Below are 23884 nucleotides of genomic sequence, written 5' to 3' on the forward strand. Positions count from 1 at the left end.
ACCACACCAAACAGTGCTTTGTTTCTAAGCATGGTGTACATGGTGCAGGCCATGCAGAGAAAACAAAACAGCAAGACTAGGCTGTCCTTGGCATCCAGAGAGAACTCAATATTTTTAAAAACTGCTGTGCCTGACCTGAAAGGCTGGAAGAAACCACTCTCCACTCTTCCCACCAAGGGCAGGGTGCGATTGTTGAGAAGGTCCCAGATGTAGCAGCCCAGACTAGGACAAGCAAACAAAATTGAGTATATATTCCGAATGGTATTCATTGCCTCACAGGTTATCATGCCATAAGCATAATAAACCAATAAAGCAATTCTCATACCATTCCCTGGTCTCAACAGGAGCAATACAACAGGCAAGTAGTTCCCCATGTGAGGGAAAATATAGAGAGCAAGATACAGTACCCATATAGACAAGCCAACCACCATGGTGGATAGGTTTCTGTTAATATGAAATTGCAATTCTGACTTTCTCTCAGGTTAATGCCCCACGTTGGGCGCCAAAATATGTACTAGTTTGAAATCAAACCAGTGAGAGATCGCAAGTCAGAATTATAATTTAATAGGAAAATGATAAAAAGAATAAATGCAATAATATCAAAAACACTGACAGAGTCAGAATACAGCCTGGAACCCTGTTAGGGTGATGGTAGTCGTCCAGATGAGGTGGTCTTGTTGAAGCGTGATCCTCTGGAAGAAAGGGGGTCTGGTCTTCAGCTGAAAGTCCAGCAGTAGCTCCTGTCCTCTGGAAGTCCCGTAGGTAAGGGCTGCTGTGGTGTTCGAATTCTCAGCTTATATCCAGTATGGAATGCTTGGCTCCTCCCTCGGGGAGGAGCATCTCACAATGGGATGGTGAGTCATGAGATAAGGCCTTGATGAGCCATTAACAGAAAACAGTCCAGGAGGAAGTTATCTCTGAGTCATGCAGCAAGGCAGTGGTGGGCCCATTAACAGGGGACAATACAGGGGGAAGTTATCTATGAGTCATGGGGCAGGGCATTGATGGGCCCATTAACAGAAGGTAGCCCGGGGGGTGGGGGGGGAGGCAGGGAGCACTGCCTCACCTGGTTTCAACAGTACATGAGGATGGTGATAGAATATACTGCAACCCAGGACACTACCTCAATTGTTTGGCCTGCAGACCAGTTGCTAAGGCCATCCACATTCACCTCTTAGTCTTCAGAGGGAAACTGTGAGCACAGTGAGAATCTCCCAGTGTGCAAGAGGGTCCCTGTGTGCCAGCTGCAGCTGGGGCCTCAGCCATCTCCTCTCTCAACAGGTTCCCCTCTGCAGCTTCACAGGAAAGGCCAACACCTCCCTCAGGGACACCTGCACCACACATTTCACATCTCCATGCCCATACGTGATGTCCCTGTCACAGCTGCATTACCAGCTTGCTGCTGTGCAGATGCTGCCACCGCCCAAAGCAAGACCCTGTGTCCCTGAAGGGACCCGCCCTGCTCTGTGGCCTGGACTGAAGGTGGGTCCCTCCTGCCAGGGCAGGGCCTGACACAGCTCTTCTGTTCCAATAAAGAGATGGAGCTGTCACCCCAGTGTCTGGCTGGTACCACCAGCAAAGCCCACACAGCACCAGCCCTGGCTGAGCTCCATGTCCAGGAGCAGGCAGGGCTGACCACAGTGTGGGCAGGCAGGAGCCAGGCAGGGGCTGCTGTGACCAGCAGCAGGGCCCCGAGGGGCTGGGGGAGTCTGTGCTGAGTGTCCCTGGGCTGAGGGCACATTTCCTTCAGTGGCATCACCTGGGCCTGGACCTCCTCCAGTGCCATGCCCAGGAAAAGAGGCAACCATCAAGAGCATCTCATGGGACAGAACATGACCAGCAATGTCAGCAGGGAAAACCAAGGTTTTCTTTAGCAATGACCCTTTGATGAAGTCAAAGATTTACAATCAGTCCAGTACAGTTTGGAGTACAGATAGGAGAACACTCGGGGGGTACAGCCAAGGCCATGAGGTCACAGCAGTCTCTGGGATGACAGCAGGCTGAGGTGACAGCAGGCTCTGAGGTCACAGAGGTCCCAGAGCCCCGTGGTTGCACAGCACCACAAGGACCGAGCAGTCAGTCCTTGACCACGACTGTTGTGGCAGCAGCGGCGGCGGCAGCAGCGGTGCTGACATTGGGACAGCGGTGTCAGGACAGTGGTGGCAGCAAGAGCTGCAGGACTGGCAGTGGGCAAGGCACCATGGCCTTTGCTCTGCGCCTCTGCCTCCTGCTCCTCCTGGCAGTGGCCCTGCCTGACAGGGCTGCCCAGGCTGCTCCGTGGCAAGCACGGCGAGCAGGTGAGCCCACGGCCTGGCTTCCCTTTCCTGGGACAGCACTTCCTTCTCCCTGGGAAGCATTGGGGATGGTTTTCCGCAGGGCTTGAGGGAGGGTTTCTTCTGTGGGAGGGAGAGAGTCCCCAGAGCCCCTGGGCTGGTCCTGCTACCCCACCAGGGATTTTGCACAGGGCCTGTAAAGAAGGTGGAGAGTGACCAGAGCCAGCCTAGAGCTCCCCAGGCCCCTCTGCAGCTTTGGCCATGTCCATTGACATCTGGCTCCCATGGCCTTACCTGACCCCCTTGCAGTGCCCAGTTCCCTAAGGCAGAAGGGGGTCCCAGCACACCATGGAATGGTTCTGATCTGTGCTCCCTTCTAGACTGGGATCGTGACATGGAGCATCTGGAAGCCCTGGTACATAATGGTTTGAGACCCATGGAGAATGCTGGAGGCAAGTTCTCAATGTCCCTTTCCGCACAGTAAAATCAGTGTCAATGTGGCAAGAGCTCACTCACGTGCCACTTCACTTAAGGATCTGAAGGTTGATGGATTCTGGAAACATCGCTCTGCTCCCTTCTGGAGCCCTGAGTGATCCCACAGCATTGCTGTCAGTGGGAGGAAGGAGCATTTAGCTGTTAATCTCTTGCCATGTGCAAGTCCAGTGTCTCCTTCCGTGTGCTCTGTGCAGCCACAGAGAAGAGCAGAGAGGAAGGGGCCGGGCCCAGGGCTGTGCCCCGGGGCTGTGCCTCGTGTGGCTCCTTTACCAGCCCCAGGGAGCCTGAGGATCTCCTACGGTCCCAGGGGAACTCTTCTGTCCTGCCTTTCTTTGCAGCCAAGCCTCTTGGTGAAGGTGATCTGGCTTCCCAACCCACATCCAAGACTGAGGTTCCGGGAGATGGTGAGGGTAGGTCAAGGCCTTTCCCCCTGGGAGAGCTGCCAGCTCAGAGCCCAAATCGCAGCCAGGGCAGCATCGCTGCAGGTGCCAGGACAGAGCCGTGCACGTGTGTGCCCTCGCTCTGCGTGATCCCCTCACTGCATCTGCGGCTCAGTGCTGCCTGTGCAGATCAGCAGACATGACAGAAGCTTCTGTGGCTGTTGAGTTACAGGTGTGTCTGCAGGGAGGACTTTCCAGGCTCCGGGGCTGGATGCTGCACGCAAGCCCAGCTCCCGTAGCAGGGGTGAGTATTGTGTCCTTGCTGATCCCACAAGCTCAACCCTGATTTTGTAGGATCCATTCCTGGGAAATGGATATATATATTTTTTTAATTAGGTCCTCCAAGAGGAAAGAACAAAGCTACAGGACACTGGAAACTCCATGAGCCATCCAATACCATGCAGCAAATGCTGAAGGAAATGCTGCAGGGAGGACAAGGTGGGTCCATGTCCCTCAGCCTCCTCCTGACACTCAGCAGCTGGGGGCTTTCTCTGCACATCAGGACACGCTGTGCCCGGCACAGCAGGAAGGGATCCATGGCAGCCTTGCTGCCTCGCTGCTGCTTTCATGGCCTGCAGGGCTGTTTCCCAGCCTGGCCTGGCTGCAGCTTCTCCCCAGCCTCTGCAGGAAGGCATTTGGCATCAGGTGACAGGGAGCCCAAACTGCAGCATGGGCCATGCACACCCTGAGATCCCCTGCAAGTTCCTGGTCTTGGGGTAGATCAGGTTCAGGGGCTGTTTGGAGGAGGGAGGGCTCTGGCCAATCCCATAAGTTTATATGATTTCCTAATCCTTATCCATGACCTCGACTAGTATCGCATCATGATGACACCACTTCCCTGAAAAGGGAATGGTTCCATCTGATCCAGCTGTGGCTTTTCCTTCCTCCAGAGATGAACCCAAAGGCTGTGCTGAAAGTGCCATTTCCCGGAGGAAGCAGTGGCTCATGGGCAGCCTCTGCTGCAGGAAGGGAGGCCATGCCAGGCACAGCCCCAGGAGGTAATTGCTGTGCCTCTGGGCCTGAGCCCTGCTGAGGCTTGAGCTGTAAATCTCTGCACCTTGGCAGTGCCTGCCTTTCAGGGATTTTGCACAGAGCATGGAAAAGGTGTTGAGAGTGTCCAGGGCCAGCCTGGAGCTCCCCAGGCCCCTCTGCAGCTTTGGCCATGTCCATTGACATCTGGCTCCCATGGCCTTACCTGACCCCCTTGCAGTGCCCAGTTCCCTAAGGCAGAAGGGGGTCCCAGCTCACCATGGAATGGTTCTGATCTGTGCTCCCTTCTAGACTGGGATCGTGACATGGAGCATCTGAAAGCCCTGGCACATAATGGTTTGAGACCCATGGAGAATACTGGAGGCAAGTTCTCTATGTCCATTTCTGCACAGAATTATCAGTGTGAGTGTGGGAAGAGCTCACTCTCATGCCATTTCCCTTAAGAGTCTGAAGGTTGATGGATTCTGGAAACATCGCTCTGCTCCCTTCTGGAGCCCTGAGTGATCCCACAGCATTGCTGTCAGTGGTAGGAAGGAGCATTTAGCTGTCAATCTCTTGCCATGTGCAATGCAAGTGTCACCTTCCATGTGCTCTGTGCAGCTACAAGGAAGAGCAGAGAGGAAGGGGCTGGGCCCAGGGCTGTGCCCCAGGGCTGTGCCTTGCGTGGCTCCTTTGCCAGCCCCAGGGAGCCTGAGCTGTTCCCGTTGCTGCTGCCAAGCCCTGGCCCTGCCTGGGGCTCAGTTCAGAGCTGCTGGCAGCTCCAGGGAGTCCTTTCTCCCCTGACTGCCATGCAAGGGGCTCCTTCCATCCCACTGTGGGGACACTGCAGGCACGTGGTCCCCCTGCTCCTGCTCCTGAGTGGAAGGCAGAGAGGAGGGAGTGCCTTGGAGGGCACCAGTCACCCAGGTGCACTCATTGCCACTCTGGACTGATGGAGAAATGGAACTACTTTCCATTAAGGTCCTCCAAGATGGAAGAACAAAGAGATAGAAGACAAGAAATCCCTGGAGGCATCCCAACTTCTGGACAAGATGCTGAGTGATCTGGAGAGACGCCGTGGTGGGTTCATGTCCCTCAGCCTCCTCCTGACACTCAGTGGCCAGGGGCACATCAGGACACGCCATGCCTGGCACAGCAGGAAGGGATCCATGGCAGCCTTGCTGCCCCACTGCTGCTTTCATGGCCTGCAGGGCTGTTTCCCAGCCTGGCCTGGCTGCAGCTTCTCCCCAGCCTCTGCAGGAAGGCATTTGGCATCAGCTGACAGGGAGCCCAAACTGCAGCATGGGCCACGCACATCCTGAGATCCCCTGAAATTTCTGTCTTGGGCTAGATCAGGTGTAGGGACTGCTTGGAGGAGTGAGGGCCCAGGCCCAGCCCCAATAACCTGGATATTTTCCTGACCTTTATCCATGACTTTGACAAGTATTGCCTCCTGAAGATACCACCTCCCCTAATGGTGAACAGTTCTATTTTATCCAGCTGTCCTTTTTCCTTTCTCAAGTGCTGGAGCAGATGTTTGTGCAGATGATGGCATATGCTAGAGGAAGGAATGGCCCTGTGCCATCTCCTGATGCAGGAAAGGAGGAGATGCCAGGCCCAGGCACAGGAGGTAATTGCTGTGCTGGGTTCTCCCTCGGCAGGGCTGTGTGCCAGCAGCTCTTCCCTCAGGGCCTGCATGGCCCGGCAGCAGCAAAAGCTGGAGGTGCCGCGGCTTCCAGGCCTCTGGAGCTCATTCCCAGCCCCTGGGAATCGGGACTTGTGCACCAACATCTCTCCCCCAGCAGCTGCTCCTGGAGCTGGCCCTAAGCATCCAGAGGCCCAAGACACAGGAGCAGCCCAGAGTGGGAGCCCTGCCGTGAGCCCAGGGCAACAGCCAGCCCTGGCTCCCAACTGGGCAGGGGATGCACTGGCCCCTTACAGGGCCTGGCTCTGTCCCCTTGGGCTGGGGGAGCTGTCACAGAGCAGGGAGAGTCAGGGGTGGCAGTGGCTGCTCAGGGATGGGTTTGGCCCGTGTCCCTGGAAGGAGCCACTGCCCAAGCAGCTGTGCTGTCCCGGGCTCTGCTCTCGGCCTTCTGGGCTTTGTTGGGTGGCACAGCCTGTGCCAAGGGGTGGCAAGGTGCCTGCAGGCCCCAGCTCTGGGGGAAACAGAGAATGTCCTGGCCGTATCCAGCGTGCTGCCAGCTCAGCAATGGAGCACAGCACAGGCTCACGCTGCCCATTGCTCCCACAGATGCGCTTGGCAAGTCCAGTATAAATGCTGAGAATCCACCGAGCACCCCAAGAGTGTTCTGCCCGCAGGATGTGCGCAAGTCCTGCATGATAGGCACAGCAGTGACACTGTTCACAGTGCCACTTTCCATGGTCCTGTGCTATGTTGGATTCTGGTGGTGGAAGGACAAGAAACGGTAAGTTGTTGTTCATCTCCACCCTCCAGCTTCTTGAAAGGCTGCTCATAGTCAGGAAACATTCCCAGTGAGGCTGCTGTGCACTTGTGGGTAGGCCTTGATTGCCCAAATAACTCTGCTGAGAGTTCTGCTGCTGGCCAGGCCTTTCATTGGCCTCTTAATTGCTGGGCCTTGTCCTGGGGAGCCCGCTGGGGCTGCAGCCAGTGCTGGCTCCCACTGAGGCTGCCTGGCCAAGAGCAGCCCCCGGAGCAGCAGGCAGAGGCAAAGCAAGGTGGGCAGGAGAAAGAGCGGGGACGAGATTGCCCTTGAAAGGCAGAGGTGCTCTGGCGCCCGCTCCTGGCCAGGGACCCTGCCCAGAGCCATCCCCTGCTTGCTTGGGGCCTTGAGGGGCAGCTGTCCAGCTGGGCCAAGCTGTGCCAGCAGCTCCAGCCGTGCTGGGGAGCCTTGGCCGCTCTGGGCCCTGCTGTGCAGGAGGGTCCCTGAGTGCCCACGGCAGCTGGGGGCCTCAGCCACCTCCTCTCTCCACAGTCACCCTGCTGCAGCTCCAGCATACCAGCCAAGAAGGTGTGATTCTCCCTTGCCCCCAGGGAGCCCAGAGACTGCCTCGTTCATCAGCTCTCAGATGTGGCCTCAGAAGCAGGAGTCGACCTGGAAAGCAGAGCACCAGCACTCCGTGCCTCCCCCACGGCCCCCCAGCCCGGCTGTGAAGAGGAAGCCCCCTGAGATCCCCCCACCTCCTCCCCTCCCGAGCCGGCCACCCTGGTCCAGCTAGGACTGAAAGTGGGACAGCCATGGCAGGGCTTGGGCCATCAGCAGCTTGGGGCATCTGCTCTTGGCTACAAATAACACATTACCTGTGGGTAACAGCCAGAGGCACTTGTCCTACTCTTTTACCTTCAACGGGAAGGGCTGAAGATTCTTCCCATGCCCTGTCTTATCCCTTTTGATTTTCATACAGCTGGGTGCTGGCTGAACCTTTTCAAAGAACTTTATTTATTTACACTTCATATTTTAACCCACCTATCAAGGAAAAAAAAAATAAAAGTTTTTTTTCAGTTTAGACTTCATTTTTAGTGTGGTTGGGCCACTCAAATTTTGAGCAATTAATTTTCCATGGTGCCTCTTCCCTTTTCCTTCCTATCTACAAAAAGTTCATCTGGACATGAAAATCATCAGAATTACTGAGATTCACCTCAAAGCCCAGAGGAGAATCTCACACAAAATATTCTCCCTGTATACTGCACAACAAGAAATATTCAGAGGAAAATACCGTGTCACCTGAGGCTCCTGGAACTCCCAGAATCCTGAGCCTGCAGAGGAGGCAAACAGCCCTGGCAGAGGCTGAGGGGAATTCTCCTCAGACTCCTCAGAAAGTGTGTCACTTCAGGAGGGGAAAGCTTTTAAACCTTTGCCTTACCTTCCTCCTGTGCTAAAATGTAAGACTCCTCCTGAGAAAATACTGAGCTACAAACAATTCTCCATTCCTCAATAAAGCTGCAAAACCAAATGTGGTCACAAGTTTTCCATCAAAGCCCATTTGCAGAGAAACCCCACCATACGTGAGCAAATATTTATTAGCACTTCAGTTCACTCAAATGATTGCCCCTTTTTTTTTCCCAGAGAGTATATTAGAACCATTTACTCTTGACAGGACTCCTTGGATGGCCCCCAGACCTGGCTCCTCACCACGCCCTGCCTGAGCTGTTCATGCAGCCAGGCAGCACCACCTGACTTTGCCACCCTTTTCAGGCCTTGGGCACGGCTGGTGCCACGGTCCCCTCTGGTGCCACAGTCCCCTCTGGTACCACGGTCCCCTCTGGTGCCACAGTCCCCTCTGGTGCCACAGTCCCCTCTGGTGCCACAATCCCCTCTGGTGCCACAATCCCCTCTGGTGCCACAGTCCCCTCTGGTGCCACAGTCCCCACTGGTGCCACAGTCCCCTCTGGTGCCACAGTCCCCACTGGTGCCACAGTCCCCTCTGGTGCCACGGTCCCCTCCTGGCTCGTGGTGTGTCCCTGCTGCTGGAGGAGCCCTGCTCGTGCTGCTGCCTGCGTTCAACAAGGCCGGTGCTACTCCCCAGCTGAAAAGAGACTAAAGGCACTGCTTTGGGCAGCTGGTTGGAACGAGTTTAACACTTCCTCATCTCTATCACAGATCTCCTAAAACCTGTAACTTCTCTTGTTCTTTTTTTTCTCTTGCTTCTTCTATACTTCTTCTGTGTTTTTCTTTCCTCACAGATTTCTCAGTCCCCTTTGGGCTGAGCTCCTTTGGGATCCTCCCTCATGGGCAGTCCCGCTTATCTCAGTTCTCTGGGTTTGAAGAAAAACTCCCAAGTTCATTTGAATCTTTTTTTCTCATGTCTATTAGAAGGTTATTACAAAACTTGGCAGGTCTCTCCAGACTATCTGCACAAGTTCCATTCACCACAACCTGGCTCATTTTGCTCTGATGGTACAAAATGGCCCAGAACCACGCGGCTGCCTCATCTTTATATCTATTTCTAACCTTGTTAACTACAGACACATGTATTGTTTTTCTATTTTAACAACTAAGTTTTCAGTATCTACTTACATAACTAAAACTGCAACTAACTTTCAACCAAACATTCTTTGTGCTCCCAAAAACTGCAGAATCATGGAGAAGAAGGAAGAAGAAGAGCTAAAAAAGACCACACCTTTCTTCCTCCATCTTTACTCCGTGTATTAAACCCCTATAAAATCTGTATTTTTCACCTCAGTGGCATACTAAACATTCTACTACTTTCTACTTAATTTTTTATAAATCCTGGTTTACCCAGGGATATTTGGAAGCCTTTCTGTCAATGGCAAATAGGATTGATACTGTTTTGGAGAATAGGACAGAGAAATGTCTCTCCATTTCTGGATTCCTGTATCTCCCTCTTCTCTTTGCCAAAAAAACCAACTTTTTTCTTTGATTACTTGTTTTAGAATGGCTTCCCTGACCCTGAATGAGTCAAGCAGATGATGTCTAGATTTGACACATTGGTCAAAGCTCTCCAGACATTTTCTCTCGACTGATTCATGGCAAAACTGTGTTGCATAAGGCAACCAACAAAAGATAAGGCACAAATACAATGGCTAATTGATCTTATTCAACAACCTTATCTCTCGCAAAAGTTCTTAAATTTCTGTATTAAACACCCCTCCCTCACAAAGTCCTCAGTCCATAAATTTTGCACGCTGTTTGTTCAATGTCTAAGATGTTGAATGCTGTTTTCATGCTAAATCACGTTTGCGTACTGGCTTCTTGATTTCTGGAGTCTTCGTCTGCTTGTTTCTCAGCTTGATACGGTTTCACGCACTTTGCAGGAACCCACTTTGGTCCTGCACCTGTGGAGACACAAGCATATCCTTTTCCTTTTTTGCCTGAAAGGGTACTCAAAGGAGTTTTTAAGCTCCATTCCTGGGGCCAGAAGAGATGTGAGGTGACTGTGACATCGGCACCTGTGTCCATTGTCCCTTGAATTGACACTGTCTTGCCATTTTATGTCAAGTTGCAGGTGATTACAGGTCTATCGCGACTTATCTGCTTTACCCAGGTGGCATGAACTTCAGTAGACTCATTAATAGATAAAACTTGCCTGCTGATCAATGGTCTGATTGGATAATTTGCATGCAGAGGCAAAGCAATGGCTTTAGCTACTAAAGGTTTTGCCGAAAAGATCCATGGAGGACGTAAAGCTTGAGCTAAAACTGTCAATTCTTCATTCTAGTCTGCAGAAACAACTCATGGATAAATAACAAGCCCCAGAATACTGCATCTGTCCTTGCCTATAATCAGGAAGTCTTGCCTCTTTTTTCAATGTTCCAGAGACTCCTGTATGGAGTACCGCATGATCTTCATTCAAAAAACAAACCAAGTCGGACGTTGCCAATTCACATTGTGCACCTGGTGGCAATAAGCCTGGATCACTGGGAAATTGACAAATGGTCTTGCTGAGGGAATCTGATTGGCGTTCCCTGATGATCACTCTCTGACCAGAGGCCTTTAATGGAATTGACTTTGAGGCTGTCGCTCCATCTCCATTTGTGTCATCATGTGGTGACTCTTTGCACTGTTTTTGGAGTTTCCCAGCAGAGCTAGAGGTTTTCCCTCTACATCTGTTTTTTGAATAGCATTGGCTGGGATGATGTTTTCCTCTTCGGCACCTGGGACAAAGGCTTTGTACTTTTTTCTGCAATGGGCAGCTCTTTTTCATGTTTCCCAGTTTCCCACATGGAAAGCGTGCTCCCTCATGAAGCGATGTTTCCATCATATCTGCACAGCTGAGTCACTGAAAACCTGACTTCATACTCTTTACTATTTTCATAAATCCTTCGAGTTGTTCTTCGAGCATTCTCTCGAATTCTTCTGTCAAAACACTCGCAACATGCGGAGTGCCTATCTTGCTACATGCCTCTATCATTTCTTCCATGGTTGGATATCCAGGCAACGCACTCTCAGTACGTCTGCACTCTGCATTAGCATTTGCGAAGGCACGGCCTTGAAGCATGTGTGGCTTCACCTTTTCATCCATCACCTGCTGGTCAATCACCTGTGTGAGGTGATCAATGAAGGTAGTGAAAGGCTCTGAAGGGTCTTGCTTCACTTCTGTGTAGATGCCTTCTGAGGTTCCAGTAGGTTGAATTTGCAGCAGTGTCTTTTCAGATGCTTTTACAACATCTCAAAGCACTTCTGGAGGCAGATCTGCTATTTGAATTTCTGGCTTGTGATACGGCACATTTACTCCTGCCATCTGAGTTGCTGTGATGTCTGCATACGGTCCTCTTGCATATTTGTTCCTCAGTTCAAGGAGAGCTTTTCTCCATCTTGAATTCCACAGTATATATTGTGAATCTGTGAAAATTGTTGAGGCTATATACTTGCAGTCATATGGTGTCATTTCATGGCTGAGGAAAAGACCTCTTAATAATTGCTGAAAATATGGAAAACCAAGTCCTTTTCCTTCCACAGCATCTAATAAATCTTTTAAAAGAGAGCGATCCACAGGCTCCCATCTAGGAACATCATCTCTTCTTCCAAGCCTCACTGGTAATACTGTAATGTCCTCAGTTTCTCTGAAAGCATCAGCACCTTCCTTGAGAAGTACCTGCATATCAGGTCCTCCCCCTCCTCTTTGAGGGAGATTTGATATAGATTGTAGCTTTGGTTGTTGAGGAGCTGTAGGTATAGTAGAAAAATACAGTGGTTGTGGATTGTGAATGCACACAGCTTCCTTTAAATCTTGAAAAACAGGAGAAAATTGTAATCTTGTCGAAGAAGAGATGTCCTGTCCTGAGAACCAGTCCTTTGGAGCAGTCTTTTGAAAAGCTGAAATATCGGCTTGAAGCAGAGAATGTGGCATTTGAATCGATGACAGAGGAATTCCTTCGCCTGCTGTTGTTGATATTGCGTCGTTTTTGTCTAAAATATTCTCGATTGTATTTGTAGAAAAAATTAGAAGCTGCTGTGATGCTTTTTGCCCACAAGGTAGCGCTGCTGCTCCATGAATTCGCTCTGGCTTCAGTTTTATAAACGGCTGAGCCTCCAACGGGTTTTGTACCATTCGAAAAAAATTCTAAAATTCTAAAAAATTCTAAAATCCCGTATTTAGGGAGGAATTCCTTTTTAGGAGATAAATCCCTTTTAGAAATTTATGGATTTTAGTACTTTTTAGTACTTTTCCAAACTGCTCACTTTGCTTTCCATAGTAATCGCAACACCCTCTGCTTTTTCAGCTTTCCCCCACACCTCTCCCTCTTTTCCCAAATCCTCTGAGGGGTTGGGATCAGGGGCTCCCACGCTGTTGAGGGATTTGGGGGTTTCCCTTGCTTTTGGAAAGGGCAGTTCGGATCTGGGTGGCTGGGTTTTCTCTCCCCCTGTTCCACCCCCTTGGCAAGGCAGTTTTGGAAAATGACTGTGATACATTACATTAAAGAGAGTATGACTTGTTTCTGTCATATTTCCATGGACACACATTCCCGGGGTTTCTAACTCTTTTAACCTCATATTTGCATTTGCCCATATATAGGGTTCAAGCAATTGCTCCTTGCTAATGGTGGGGTAATTCTCTCTCACCCAGACCAGTAAAAATTCCAACTCTTTCGTTGGAATTTCATATAAGGACTGCTCTATTATTTTTTCTAATTTTTGTAAAATTGCCTGTTCCTCCTTAGAAATATTCCATCTCATCTCTTAGGTTGGACAGAGCTTACCAGACCTGCTGGCTATCTCTTCAGATTACTGACCAGCAGAATCTGATGTTTCTGAGTCCTGGGCCCTTGAAACTCTGGAATTTGATAGCAGATATTTTCATCCAGATGGATTTCTTTCAGGAACTGGCTGCTCTGATCCAGGCAGGCTTTGATCGAATCCTTTGAGCTCTTACTGACCGACAGACATGGGACACCACTTGCTGCTGTGGAATCTTGGTCTCCTCAGGGCTAAGCCCTTCTGGGATACCTCCTCAAAGGGGAGTTTCCCTTATCTCAGTTCTGTTTCAGGAAAGATTCTCCAAAGGCTTGTTTGCTTCTTGTTTCTTGCGTTTATTAATATTTATTATCAAAAGACTTGGCAGGTCTTCCCCAGACTTTCTGCACAAGTTCAGTCCACCACAGCTTTGGCTCTAGTTTGCTTGAATAGCACAAAATAGCCTTGAACTGCATAGCCTTTTTATCTTTATTCTTAATCTTTCCCAATTAAGTATAGACACGTAAATTATTTTTCTTAGTGACCCTATGACCCAAGACGTTGTGTGCTGCACTGCGGCATTCTCTATCCAAACACCTGCTACTACCCAAAAACCCCTAAAAGAAGAAGATGAAGAAGAAAGAAGAAGGAAAAGAGACAACACCCTAAAGTAGTCATTTTGTCTTCTTGTTTTCTGTTTTCTAAACTAGCTTATACACTAAACTTTAACTTTTTTCACCCAGTGACTTAAGAAAACTCTCTAATCTACACACTTACACTTTTAGTTTTTCTACTTAATTTTAAAAGTTGTTTTCATGCTGTTCAATGAAATTCAATGTTTTCTTGGATGTCAGAGCTAGGAACCAGAGACAAGGGCACACTCTGTGCCTCAGACTCCAACACAGATCCTTTAGGTGCTCACTTTTCATCACTCTCTAATTTATACAAAAGCTACCACTGGCTACACTTTTGAATCACATGACCTTGCTTCAAAAAATGATCCTCTAGGATTCTTTCTAATGTGCTGAAATGCATTCTAGTGGACTCATTTCAATAACAACTTTGCTTCTTGTGTTATTCATTCTTAATGCTATCTACATTTCCAAACTTAGCAGTATCTATTAGTAGTTCTTCTCTTTTCCTTATCTTTATTCCCTGTATACTACACCTTACACACACTGGGTATCTCTGAGTCACCCAACACCACTATTCTTTTTTATATTACTAACAAGCAATGTATACAAAAGGATGACATGTTCTGCACAATCTCCAAGGAATTGCAGTATGATACGACGTAAAACGAGTTTCTGAAAACACTGCCTAAAGTAATCATCAGAAGTATATGCTGATGTAAGCCTGGAGTTCACAAGCCTTGTCTGTTTACATGGTTTCTAAAACCTCATGTGACTGCTCAGTGTTGTTCAAACACTTGTCAAACTCAGAGGTGCTTGATGCTGTCACCATTTCCTGGGAGAAGCTGTCCCAGTGGCTGACCATGCTCTGGGTGAAAAACCTTTTCCTAATATTCAAATACAACCTGCCCTGAGCCAGCTGCCTGCCCTTTTCTTGACTCCTGTCACTGGTCACAAGCGTGAAGAGATCTGCACCTGCCCCTGTGATTCCTCTCAGGAGGATGCTGAAGACCCCAAAGACTCTCTTTAGTCTCCTCTTCTCTGGGCTCAACTAAGTGACCTCAGCTGCACCAAGGCCTTCCCCTCCATACCCTGTCCCATCCTTGCTGCCCTCCTTTGCATTCTGTCTAATGGCTTGATAGCTTTTGATATTGTGCTGCCCAAAACTGCACCTCTCTGCTTTCAGTGCTTCTCCTGGCTGCTCCTTCAGGCTGCTGGCACCATCAGCAGAGACACAGAACAGCTTCTCCTGCCAGAGTTAGCCCTATCATCTGCACTTCCCCACATGTCTGCCTTGATGTTCACTGGGGACCTCCCTGGCAGGTTCAAAAGCTAAACTTGAACATTTTTCACATGCTTGCTTAACATATTTATTCACTTACATGAGGCGTATTTCTGCTGAAACTACAAACTTCTATTCTTACTTCAAGTCTATGCAACTTTATAGTTCTAAAGCTTCAAGCCTTCTCCAAGTTCTCAGGTCAAACTTTGCATCCATCTCTATCTCGGAGCCTGTATGCTCAAGGCCTTGAAAGCTTTCTATGCCTGCATTCCCCACATCTGCCTGTGTCACAGCCTGTGCGGGTTTAGGATGGTCACCAGCCAGGACGTGTCCAAAGGAGGCTGTGCCAGCTTCTGTGCAAGGCCCCGTGCCCTTCCTGCTGCGGCTGTGTCGGCAGCCCTGGGGCTCCTTCTGCTGCCCTGAGCCCTGTGAGCAGGGCAGCGTTTGCTGATGGTTTGAGCTGTTCTTAAAGATCCTGTCAGGTGGCCTTAGACATTTGGAGTGAGGGATTCCTTCCAACTGGGCCAATTTGGGGGGGCTGGGGGTGGCCTGAGGGCAGGTGGCCGTGTGTGCAAGGGCCCTTTGTGACATGGTGCAGCATGGTCACCATGGGATGGCACAGGACAGGGTGTCAAAGGGCCCATGTGACATGTGGTGACATAGGAGCTGGTGGTGACACAGCCACACCACAGTGCTTGGTGCATGCGATGGGACAGGACACACCAGAGCGGTGCTGTGAGGAGCCCCTGCACAGCACACTCGCTTCTGTCTGACCCGGAGCTTTTCTGAAGTGTTATTCCTACACGTGACCTCGAGGCCAGACCTCTGTCCTTGACGAGGAGCCTCCCGTCCTTGTGGCAGGAGGCCTCGAGACCCAAGAGCAGGACTTGTCCTGTGGTCTTGCCAGGACTTCAGTCTTGCAGGTGCCTTCCAGCCACAACTGCAGCACCTGCCGACGTGAAGCTGTTGCAAGGCATCGCTCCTGCAAGTAGCCATAAATCCAATCACTGGCATGGAGCAGAGAGCCCTGAGAGCACCCAAACTGGCCTGGGTGGAGGAGGAGGAAGAAGGAGGCCCTGGAGCTTCCCCAGAACAGATGACTAAAGAGGTGCAGCAGTTCCAGCCACTGCAGGAGGGTGAGTGGCAGAGGTGGGCCACAAGGCTGGGGCCTGCATCCACCTGGGTCCTGTCCCATCCCATCCCATCCTCTGGGGACACACCCATGGACAGGACCAGAGAAGGGCCAAGGCTGTGCCTTGGCAGAGGCTGTGCTGCATTCCCTGGGGCATCCCGGGGCTGTCCCTGCCTGGGGAGTGCACGGCTGGGCTGTGTTCTCTGGCCTCACCTGTAGCCCCTCAGCTCTGGCTGCTCTTTGCCAGATGCAGCCATGGACCAGACTCAAGAGCAGGACCCCGCCTGTGGCCTCATCTCCAGAACAGTGCAGGTACCTGCAGCCATGCCCACCTGGGCTGGGCCTGCTGGCACTGCCCAGCCCAGCACCGCGCTTGGAGCACTCCATGCAATATCCCTCTCTTCCTGCTCCTTCTTTCTCCTGCCTGACTTGCAAATTCATCAAGTGCATTTGGTAAGAAGAGACCAGCATCATGGGCACTGTGTCCATGGAAAACTGTGATGCCTACACCACTGACACCAGTGCTACCATGCTGAAATGGATTTTGGAGAAGGCTCTTTCCAGTCCAAAGCAAGTAAGCAGCCTGTGGCCAGGGTTTGATCCTCCAGGAATTGCTTGGCCTCCCAAGCCATGCCTGCTGCTCACTCTAAGCCTTGGAGGCCATTGCAGTGTGATGAGAAGGAAAGCACTTCTCTGGGGAAGCTGGGGACATTCCTGACTCCTTCTGACAGCTTTCCAACTCTCCCCACGCCTTCTCCAGGCGCCCACCATTGTGAGGTGCATCCACCAGGTGCTCATGACCAATGAATCTGCTGAGCACAGGCTGGAGAGGACGCTGCTGGATCTCACCGAGGCACAGCCCGACGATGTGGTCATTACTCTCCTGCGTGTGGCCCCAACGTGTGACAGGTATGGGGCCCACCTGTCCAGAGGGCTCACGGCTCCCCAGCCCATTGCCCTGTACAGCCTGGCCCAGGTGTGTCACCAACAGAGACTTCCAGGGCCCTCTGGCTGCTCCCTTTCCCAGCCCTGGCATGTCAGCCCCTGAGCCTGCTGCCATGCTGCCACCCTGCCCCTCAGCAGCCTGTCCCCACAAGCCTGGGCTGCCTGGCTGCTGCTGCTGCTGCTGCTGCTGCTGCTGCTGAGGGGCAGTGGGCAGAGGCAGAGCTGGCAGCCAGCTCAGCTCCCTGCTGCTACCCAGGCCATGGGGATGTGTCTGAGACCCTGTGCCTGACATGGAGCTCTGACCCCGCAGAGCTGCAATGACCATATGGAAGAGGATCTTGTGCTCGCCCAGGACTGCACAGAGGGCACTCCTGATACTCCTGGGTGTGCTGGGGGACTGGCCAGAGCACAGCAGCTGCACCTCAGATTGGGAGACCACGGGTGTCTTTGCCCTGGCTGTGAGTTTCTGGAACTGGCCTGCACTCACCCCAAGGCTGCCTCTCCAGCAGCTCTGCACCCTCCTTCCCCCACTGCATCTCCCTGCCGCAGGCACTGGGCTGAAACCAGGCCTAGGGGCAGCTTCAGGGCCACCAGGCCAGGTTCTCTCCCTGCGTCTTCCCCGGCCTCTCCCTGCCACATTCAGGCCCTGCTACACGGACACCTGGACACTGAGCCCTGTCTCAGGCTGCTTTGTCCCCTGCAGGCAACTGTGGTGATGTGGAAGATCCTCCAGGTGCCCTGCTGGCCAGAAGCTTTAACAGTGTATTTCCCCCAGCTCTTTGTGCATCTGCTCCTCCAAGTGTTCTTCAGCACAGAACAGATGCCAGAGGAGGGCTGGAACTTCTGGAAGAGATGCCAGGAAGAACACGGCTTTGCCACCAGCCCCAACAGGTGCTCCATCCCAGTCCTCCTGCCCCTGCCACGTCCCAAGGGCAGAAGCCAGTGCTCCCAGCATGACCTGGACTTTGCTGTGCACACAGGTTTGCAGTGCAGACCCTCAAGTTTCTCCTCTGCCAAATGCACCATGAGGAAGCCGTGCTGTCAATGGAACGCAAGTGTGGCTGGGACACGCTGCTGTGTGCTGACACCCACCACTATGCTGTGGGTCTGCTGGCCAGGTGAGACCCCCTTCTCCCCACTGCATCTGGCATTTCTGCCCTGGGCCCAGGGCCTGGCCCAATACCGTCCCCGTGCTTGTGGGCCAGAGGGCCTTGTTAGCAAGGGATGGCCAAGCAGACTGGGAAAAGGCTGGGAGAGGAAAGAGCCCACAAGGAGCTGCCTCCCAAGGAGCCCATGTCCATTCACAGCTTTGGGGGGAAAGACCAGGCCCATGGGAGTGAGTCCCCTGGCAGAGATTTGCTCAGGGTCCTGGTCCCATTTTTACCCTGCCATGGAGATGCGCCACGCTTCTCTAGGGTTGTATTCCAGAACTGTATTGCACTTCCTCTGGCTGCTCAGCACACAAGAGCCACGCTGGGATCTGCCCGCCCTGGCTTTCCTTGTGGAGGTGAGCCTGATGGCCAGCACTACCTCCCTGAGCTGCCTGCCAGCTCTCTGCCCTCTCATAGCCCCAGCTGCCTGGGACGCTGCCCGTGCCCTGTGCTGCTGCCTGGGCCCGGCCCTGTGCGGTTCCAGGCTTCTGCTGGCTGGCTTCCCTGTCACTGCCCTGTGCCTTTCAGATCCCAGAGTACCTGGACTCCAGTGAATGCAGTGACAGTGTTGTGCAGGTCTCCTCAAGGTGCCTGCAGAGCGAGTGCAGGGAGAGGCGTCACCTGGCGCTCAGGGCCCTTCTCCAGTTCATTGACCATCCCTCCATGGTGAGAAGGGGACAGTGGCTGAAGCTGGGGAATGCAGTCACTTGGGCTTGGCTGGGCTTGGAGCTCTGAGGCAGCTGCTCCCAGCTCTCCTGACTCCTGCTTCAGCTGCCCCAGTGCTTCGGGATTGGCCTTTGCACTCTGGGTTCTGCCACAGCAGCAAGCTGCGATTTCACACACTTGTGTTCCACACAGGCGAAAAAAATGTGGAGCCTGACTGAAACACTCATGGAGCTACTTCAGGACAAGGATGCAGACATAATTGGGATGTCACTCATCATACTCAGCTTCATATTCACCTACAAATACATTGTGGTACCCAGCCCTATTGCCCTGCAGCTGGCTGAGGCGCTCCTGCCGCTCTTTGACCACGTAAGGCTCTGTGCCCTCAGCCACGGGCACTGAGTGCTGCCCAGACACTTTGTACTCTGTAGATTTTCAGGACTGTGCCAACCTGAGCCTGGAGCACACAATGCTAACATCATTTTTCTTTCCTTTCTTACAGGAGAATAGCCACGTGCAGCTGCTCTCTATAGGGCTCTTCCAAGTTACAGTGGATTTTTTGGGAAGGGGAAGAAATCCTTTGGAGATGCCTGTGCGCCAGAGCCTCCTGCCCCTGTTCTTCCATTGCCATGATGAGAACCAGCGTGTGGCAGAGGTGAGGATTCGTGGGCTGCTGGTGTTGCTCTGGGAGGGAACTGGGCTGCCTCCTGCCCTGGTGCCTTGCCGGCCGCAGCCTCCTCCAGGCCTTGGCACAGGGACGTGGCTCCTGTGCCCTGGGCTGTGGGGCCAACTTTGGGTCTCTGCTGCTCTCCAGGCCTCCCTGGAAACGCTGCATTGTGCAGCCAAGTTCCTGAAGAGGAGGGATCTCCAGAAGCTGGAACAGGAGAACCTGTGGATGTTGGGCAACATCCTGGTAAGGGTGGCCTGCAAGCCCCAGCCTCAGGCTGGAGAAGCCCCCTGCCCCCGGTGCCCAGTGTGTGGGGCTGGTCGGGCCTCAGGGCTGGGCGGGCACGGGAGGCCGGGGCTGGGGCACAGCCGGCGCCAACCCTTCCCTCCTGCCGCTCTCTGCAGCTGGCACAGGACAGGAGCCGAGCGGCCGAGCACCTGCGCCGGGCCCTGCCGTACCTGCAGAGCCCACAGGTGTCCCTGCGAGCGGCGGCCATCAGGTTCATGGGTGAGCCAGGAACCCGGGCTCCCTCCCCGCCCCGCCGCAGCTCGGGCCCAGCCGCGGCTGCTGCCCCGGCAGCGGCATCCGGGCCCGGCGCCCTGGAGCCCCGGCTGCCCTCGGGGCTGCTGCCGGCCTCTGGCAGCCGTGCCCTTGGGCTGAGTCAGGATGCGGCACGGGCCCGGGCTGAGCCCTGCCGGGCCAGGAGGGCGTGTGGCCCCAGGGCTGGCAGTGCCGCTGGCCGGGAGCTGTGCCGCTGGGGCCCTGACAGGCTCTGTGTTCCCAGGGATGGCCGGGCGGCACCTGAGGGGGCAGCAGGCAGAGCTGCAGCTCATCTCCGAAGGTGAGTGAGGGCAGCGGGCTGACAGTGGCGGCTGGCGGGGGAAGCTGCAAGCCCTGGCCCGGCTGCGGGGGGCTCTGCTCCCTGTGCGGATGAGGGGCAGCGTGGGCAGAGCTCACCGAGATTTCAGGGGTACGTGGGGCATTCGTGGCCAGCAGATTCGGGCTGATCCCCTTGGTCCCTGCTCCCTGCTGGCCATGGCAAGAGCCGGCTGGGATGGCCCTGGCAGGGGGCTCTCGTTGGGTCACCGCAGGTCTGGGATCTAACCGTGGCTCTGTTGCTCTCTCTTCCAGTCCTTGAAGCCATGGCAGGTGACATCAGCCTTGAGGAGGGAAGCCTGGCCAGTGAAACCCTGGACCTTCTCAGGGCAGGAGACCGTGCTCCAATGTCTGTGTTCCTGAGGCTGAGAGATCAGCTCCACAGGGCGTGGAGGTCACGGCCTCGTCCATGGGGCTGTGCCTGGCTGTGCTGCTGGAGCTCCACTGAGACGTGATCTGGGAGCCTCTGTCTACTGTGGCCGCCTGATCCAGCAGGCATTTTCCATTTATTTCCAGTCCTTTTCGTGTTTTCAGTTTTCTGTAGTGTTTAAATATAGGATGTGTTCTAAGAAACAGACTGCAAGACTGTTCTTTTGCTGCCCAGGGTCTGCAGGGCATAGGGGAAGAGGGGGAAGAGGGTGCTTGTGCTCAGCAAGCTGCCCAGGTGTGCAGTGGTGCAGGGAAAATGGCCAGAAGCCCCTTGGCCTTTGGTGGTTCTGCTGAAGGCACAAGTCCTGTCCCAGCCTGGCAGCGCCGTCTGTGTCCTCCTGCCCGTGTGGTGCTGGCTGGATTGCTGAGGGCTCCCAGGTACGTCTTGATCCAGCTCCATGAGCAGCCCCCAGGCTTGATTTGCCTTGTTCCTGACAGCCAGCTGCTTTGGTGCTTCCCTGGAGCTCCAAATTGGAGCAGGTTTATCTGAGGGGGGTGAGAATGCCAGGATGTGCCAGGACCAGAGGCCTCTGGTTTCCAAGGAAGAAACCATCAATCCCCTTTTCCAGGAGATTCCAACCCTCTAAATCACACCTGGGATAGAGATCAGCGGAATGGTTGGAGTACTTAAGACTGGAATGCTGGGAATAAAATCTGGTCTTTAATGAACTCCATTTCCTGATGGGAAATAATTCAGGAATTCAGTTCCTGGAATTGGAAAAAGAAGGAAATGTTTTTTTTGGGAGGTGCCATAGGTGCTCCTGGACAGGGGATTTCCCTAATCCATCCTTCCCTGATTGAGGAATGGAAGTTTGTGGGATGAGCCAGGATTAACAGACCCCTCCCTCAGGTGTGTGATCCAGGATTTTTCTGCTTTTTCCCAGCCCAGGTGAGCCATGTGCAGCATTCCAGAGGGATGGAGCTATCATGTTTGTAATCCATGATTTTCCCATTTTTTTCCCCAGTTGTTCCCAGTCCAGGTGAGCCATGTGCAGCCTTCCAAATGGATTGGTTCAATCCAGGAAGAAATTTATTCTCCATGGGAATAAACCTGGGCTCCAAAACAGTCCCAGAATGGCAAAATCCTGATTTTAGCAGCTTTTTCCAGCTCCACATTGCAGGAATTCATGGATCTGCTGGATAGTGGATGCTCATCCCAAATATTCTGCCCATTTGTCTAGGAACACTCCCATGACAGTGCTGATACAAGTTGTGCTGATTCAGTCTTCTGAGATTTTTGGGGATTTTTTTTTTGTGATTTCAGGGGTCTGGAAGGGGCGGGGGGGGCAGTACACAATCTGGATCTGGAAAAATACCTGATAATGCTGGGAATGGGGAAATTGTCGTGGAAACAAGCACAAAGGAACTGGGAAAAGAAGAATTTTTAAGAAGGGATAAAAAGGATAACATTCCAACCAAATGCACTGGATGCGTATGGATGCTGAAAGCAGGCAGGGAGCACAGAGCCTGTGTGAAACTAAGTCACACAGGCTTCTCTCTCTGGCCTGGGAAAGCATAAGAAGGAATCCCAACAGTTCTTGTTAAAGGACACCAATTGGCAGGTGTTGTTTAGTCGAGGGCTGGTGTTCCACTTCAGCAATGAAGGTGATGTGTACCTTTAATGAGCAATGGGAGTTTTACCTCTCAGACCTTCTCGACCATGTGTATAAAAGAAGATTAAGAATAATAAACTTTGCTCTCTTGGACAACGCAGCCAAGGGAGTCAGTGTCGTATTCCTTGCTGTTCCTAATACAGTGCGAGAGAAAAGAATAACTTGGAGGTGGAATAGGAGAAATTCCAACACAACAGGTTACCAAGGCCTGGGAGAGCCCAAATTTTTCATTTTAGTTGGGAAATTTTTTGGTCTTTATCAATGTTATTGCATTTTTTTCCCCAAGAAAACCCCACTTTTCCTTTCTGATGGGACTTGCAGTCGCCTCCTGTTCTTGTAGTTCTGATTTTGCCCATCCTCATTCCCAAAAGTTTTTCGAAACTTCTGTAAAATGATGAAAATGATGCCTTTTTTCTTTCTCCTTACTTGTGATGCAATTGCAGTGAAAAGAAGAAGAAAAAACACTGATAAGAAATGGTAAAAAAAAGATAAAAAGATCAGAATTTTACCATGTATCAATGTCTGGCTATTTCTTTTAAAGCTTTGTTTGGCTAGTGGTATTTTTGCTATAAAATAGAATTATATGAAGCCCTGAGTAGTTTAAAAAAGGAGAGAAAAAAAGTAAATGAAAATTTTAAATTTGGCTTCTTTTTTACAGGAACAATCCTTTTAGACCATGAAAAAAAATTTCCACAAAAAGACTTATAGAAGAAATAATCATAATCATAATAGTGTTAGTAAAACATTGTCAGTATTCTGAATATTTCTTCTTTGTAGTTTTTTGGGGACTAAAAGTTTGCAACTTTATTTTGCTATTTAAAAGACCTTATTTTCTCATGTATTATTCTGGAGAAGAAAACTGCTTTGCTTTTTTTGATTTTTAATTTTTATTCCTTTGAGTTGTCAGCAGTTTTCCTCATTGAAAATGAAAAAAATAGAGGGATAAAGAGATAAGGGGAAAAAAGAAATAAAAAATATGAAAATAAAGGAAAAATCTCTTGAAAATATAAAAACTAAACAAAAAATTCACTTACACTGAATGTAAACTGTTTCTAGTGTGTGACAGAGTGCCTTGATTTTTCCATGGTGCTTGGTGCTTTCCAGACTTGTAGAGTTGTCTGGACACGATGTTGAGCTTGGCAGAGATTCCACAGCTGCTGGAGCCATTCCCTTTTTCTTCCCACCTGTAGTTTTCGATACCGTCATGTACATGACCATTTTTTCACAGTAGTTGTGCCATTTTTCATATTCCTGATGCCCGGAATGCTTTTATTCCATTGAAATTTGTTTCAGCAGCTGGAAGATTTGAAATTCCCAACGCCCAGAATGTGTTATTCCATAGAAATTAGGAAGGGGAGCTGGAGGATCTGAAATTCCCAACGCCTGGAATGCTGTTATTCCACAGTGTTGAAGTCTGGAATACAGAGTGTGTGCCCTTGTTTCTGATACTTAGTTATAAGATCCAGAAAAACACTGAATTTCATATAACATTAAATTCATGAGCATGTTTTCATAGTGATACATGAAAACAAATGTTAAATTTAGATGGAAAAAGCTGAAAGTGTAAGTGTGTAGATTAGAACGTTCTTTTAAATCACTGGGTGAAAAAGTAAGTTTAGAGAACAAGAGACAAGTTGGAGGATTTAGGGTGTTGTCTCTTGTCCCTTCTTCTTTCTTCTTCATCTTCTTCTCCTAGAGG

The 23884-nt window shown here is 51.4% G+C and overlaps 2 protein-coding genes across 3 annotated transcripts; both read left to right on the forward strand.

Annotated features, from left to right (window-relative positions):
• The first annotated feature begins 2035 nt into the window (after positions 1-2035).
• On the forward strand, positions 2036-7663 carry LOC147646831 (uncharacterized). Of its 2 annotated transcripts, XR_015281777.1 has the most exons (9): positions 2036-2297; positions 2654-2725; positions 3107-3178; positions 3381-3452; positions 3545-3646; positions 4099-4206; positions 4490-4561; positions 5159-6603; positions 7132-7663. XR_015281777.1 is itself a non-coding variant. In XM_086872909.1 (6 exons), exons 1-6 carry the CDS (start codon positions 4101-4103, stop codon positions 7373-7375), a joined length of 804 nt encoding a protein of 267 aa, XP_086729035.1. In that variant the 5' UTR covers positions 4027-4100; the 3' UTR covers positions 7376-7663. The 2 variants fall into 2 exon arrangements, 1 of the variants encoding a protein (XP_086729035.1); XM_086872909.1 differs by lacking the exons at positions 2036-2297; positions 2654-2725; positions 3107-3178; positions 3381-3452; positions 3545-3646 and having other exon boundaries at positions 4027-4206; positions 5159-5257; positions 5700-5807; positions 6429-6603.
• An 8139-nt stretch (positions 7664-15802) lies between these two features.
• Positions 15803-20716, forward strand: LOC147646832 (maestro heat-like repeat-containing protein family member 7). The gene is made up of 13 exons (XM_086872955.1): positions 15803-15842; positions 16086-16150; positions 16599-16747; positions 17094-17241; positions 17487-17674; positions 17764-17901; positions 18212-18290; positions 18463-18600; positions 18793-18969; positions 19103-19255; positions 19415-19513; positions 19672-20108; positions 20399-20716. The coding sequence occupies exons 1-13, from the start codon at positions 15803-15805 to the stop codon at positions 20403-20405; spliced, it is 1818 nt and encodes a 605-aa protein (XP_086729081.1). The 3' UTR covers positions 20406-20716.
• Positions 20717-23884: the final 3168 nt, after the last annotated feature.

The sequence above is a fragment of the Cyanistes caeruleus genome, unplaced genomic scaffold (assembly GCF_971803275.1).
Source record: "Cyanistes caeruleus unplaced genomic scaffold, bCyaCae1.hap1.1 HAP1_SCAFFOLD_78, whole genome shotgun sequence".
Classification (NCBI taxonomy): Eukaryota; Metazoa; Chordata; class Aves; order Passeriformes; family Paridae; genus Cyanistes; species Cyanistes caeruleus.

Bases quoted from the DNA above. Each gene is read 5' to 3' on its own strand.
- LOC147646832 (XM_086872955.1), top strand. From the start codon at position 15,803: ATGACTAAAGAGGTGCAGCAGTTCCAGCCACTGCAGGAGG. The intron at 17,675-17,763 runs GTGCTCCATCCC...CTGTGCACACAG, and splicing joins TTTGCCACCAGCCCCAACAG to GTTTGCAGTGCAGACCCTCA. The intron at 18,970-19,102 runs GTAAGGCTCTGT...CCTTTCTTACAG, and splicing joins TCCTGCCGCTCTTTGACCAC to GAGAATAGCCACGTGCAGCT.
- LOC147646831 (XM_086872909.1), top strand. From the start codon at position 4,101: ATGAACCCAAAGGCTGTGCTGAAAGTGCCATTTCCCGGAGGAAGCAGT. The intron at 4,562-5,158 runs GCAAGTTCTCTA...CTTTCCATTAAG, and splicing joins ACCCATGGAGAATACTGGAG to GTCCTCCAAGATGGAAGAAC. The intron at 5,258-5,699 runs GTGGGTTCATGT...TCCTTTCTCAAG, and splicing joins TGATCTGGAGAGACGCCGTG to TGCTGGAGCAGATGTTTGTG.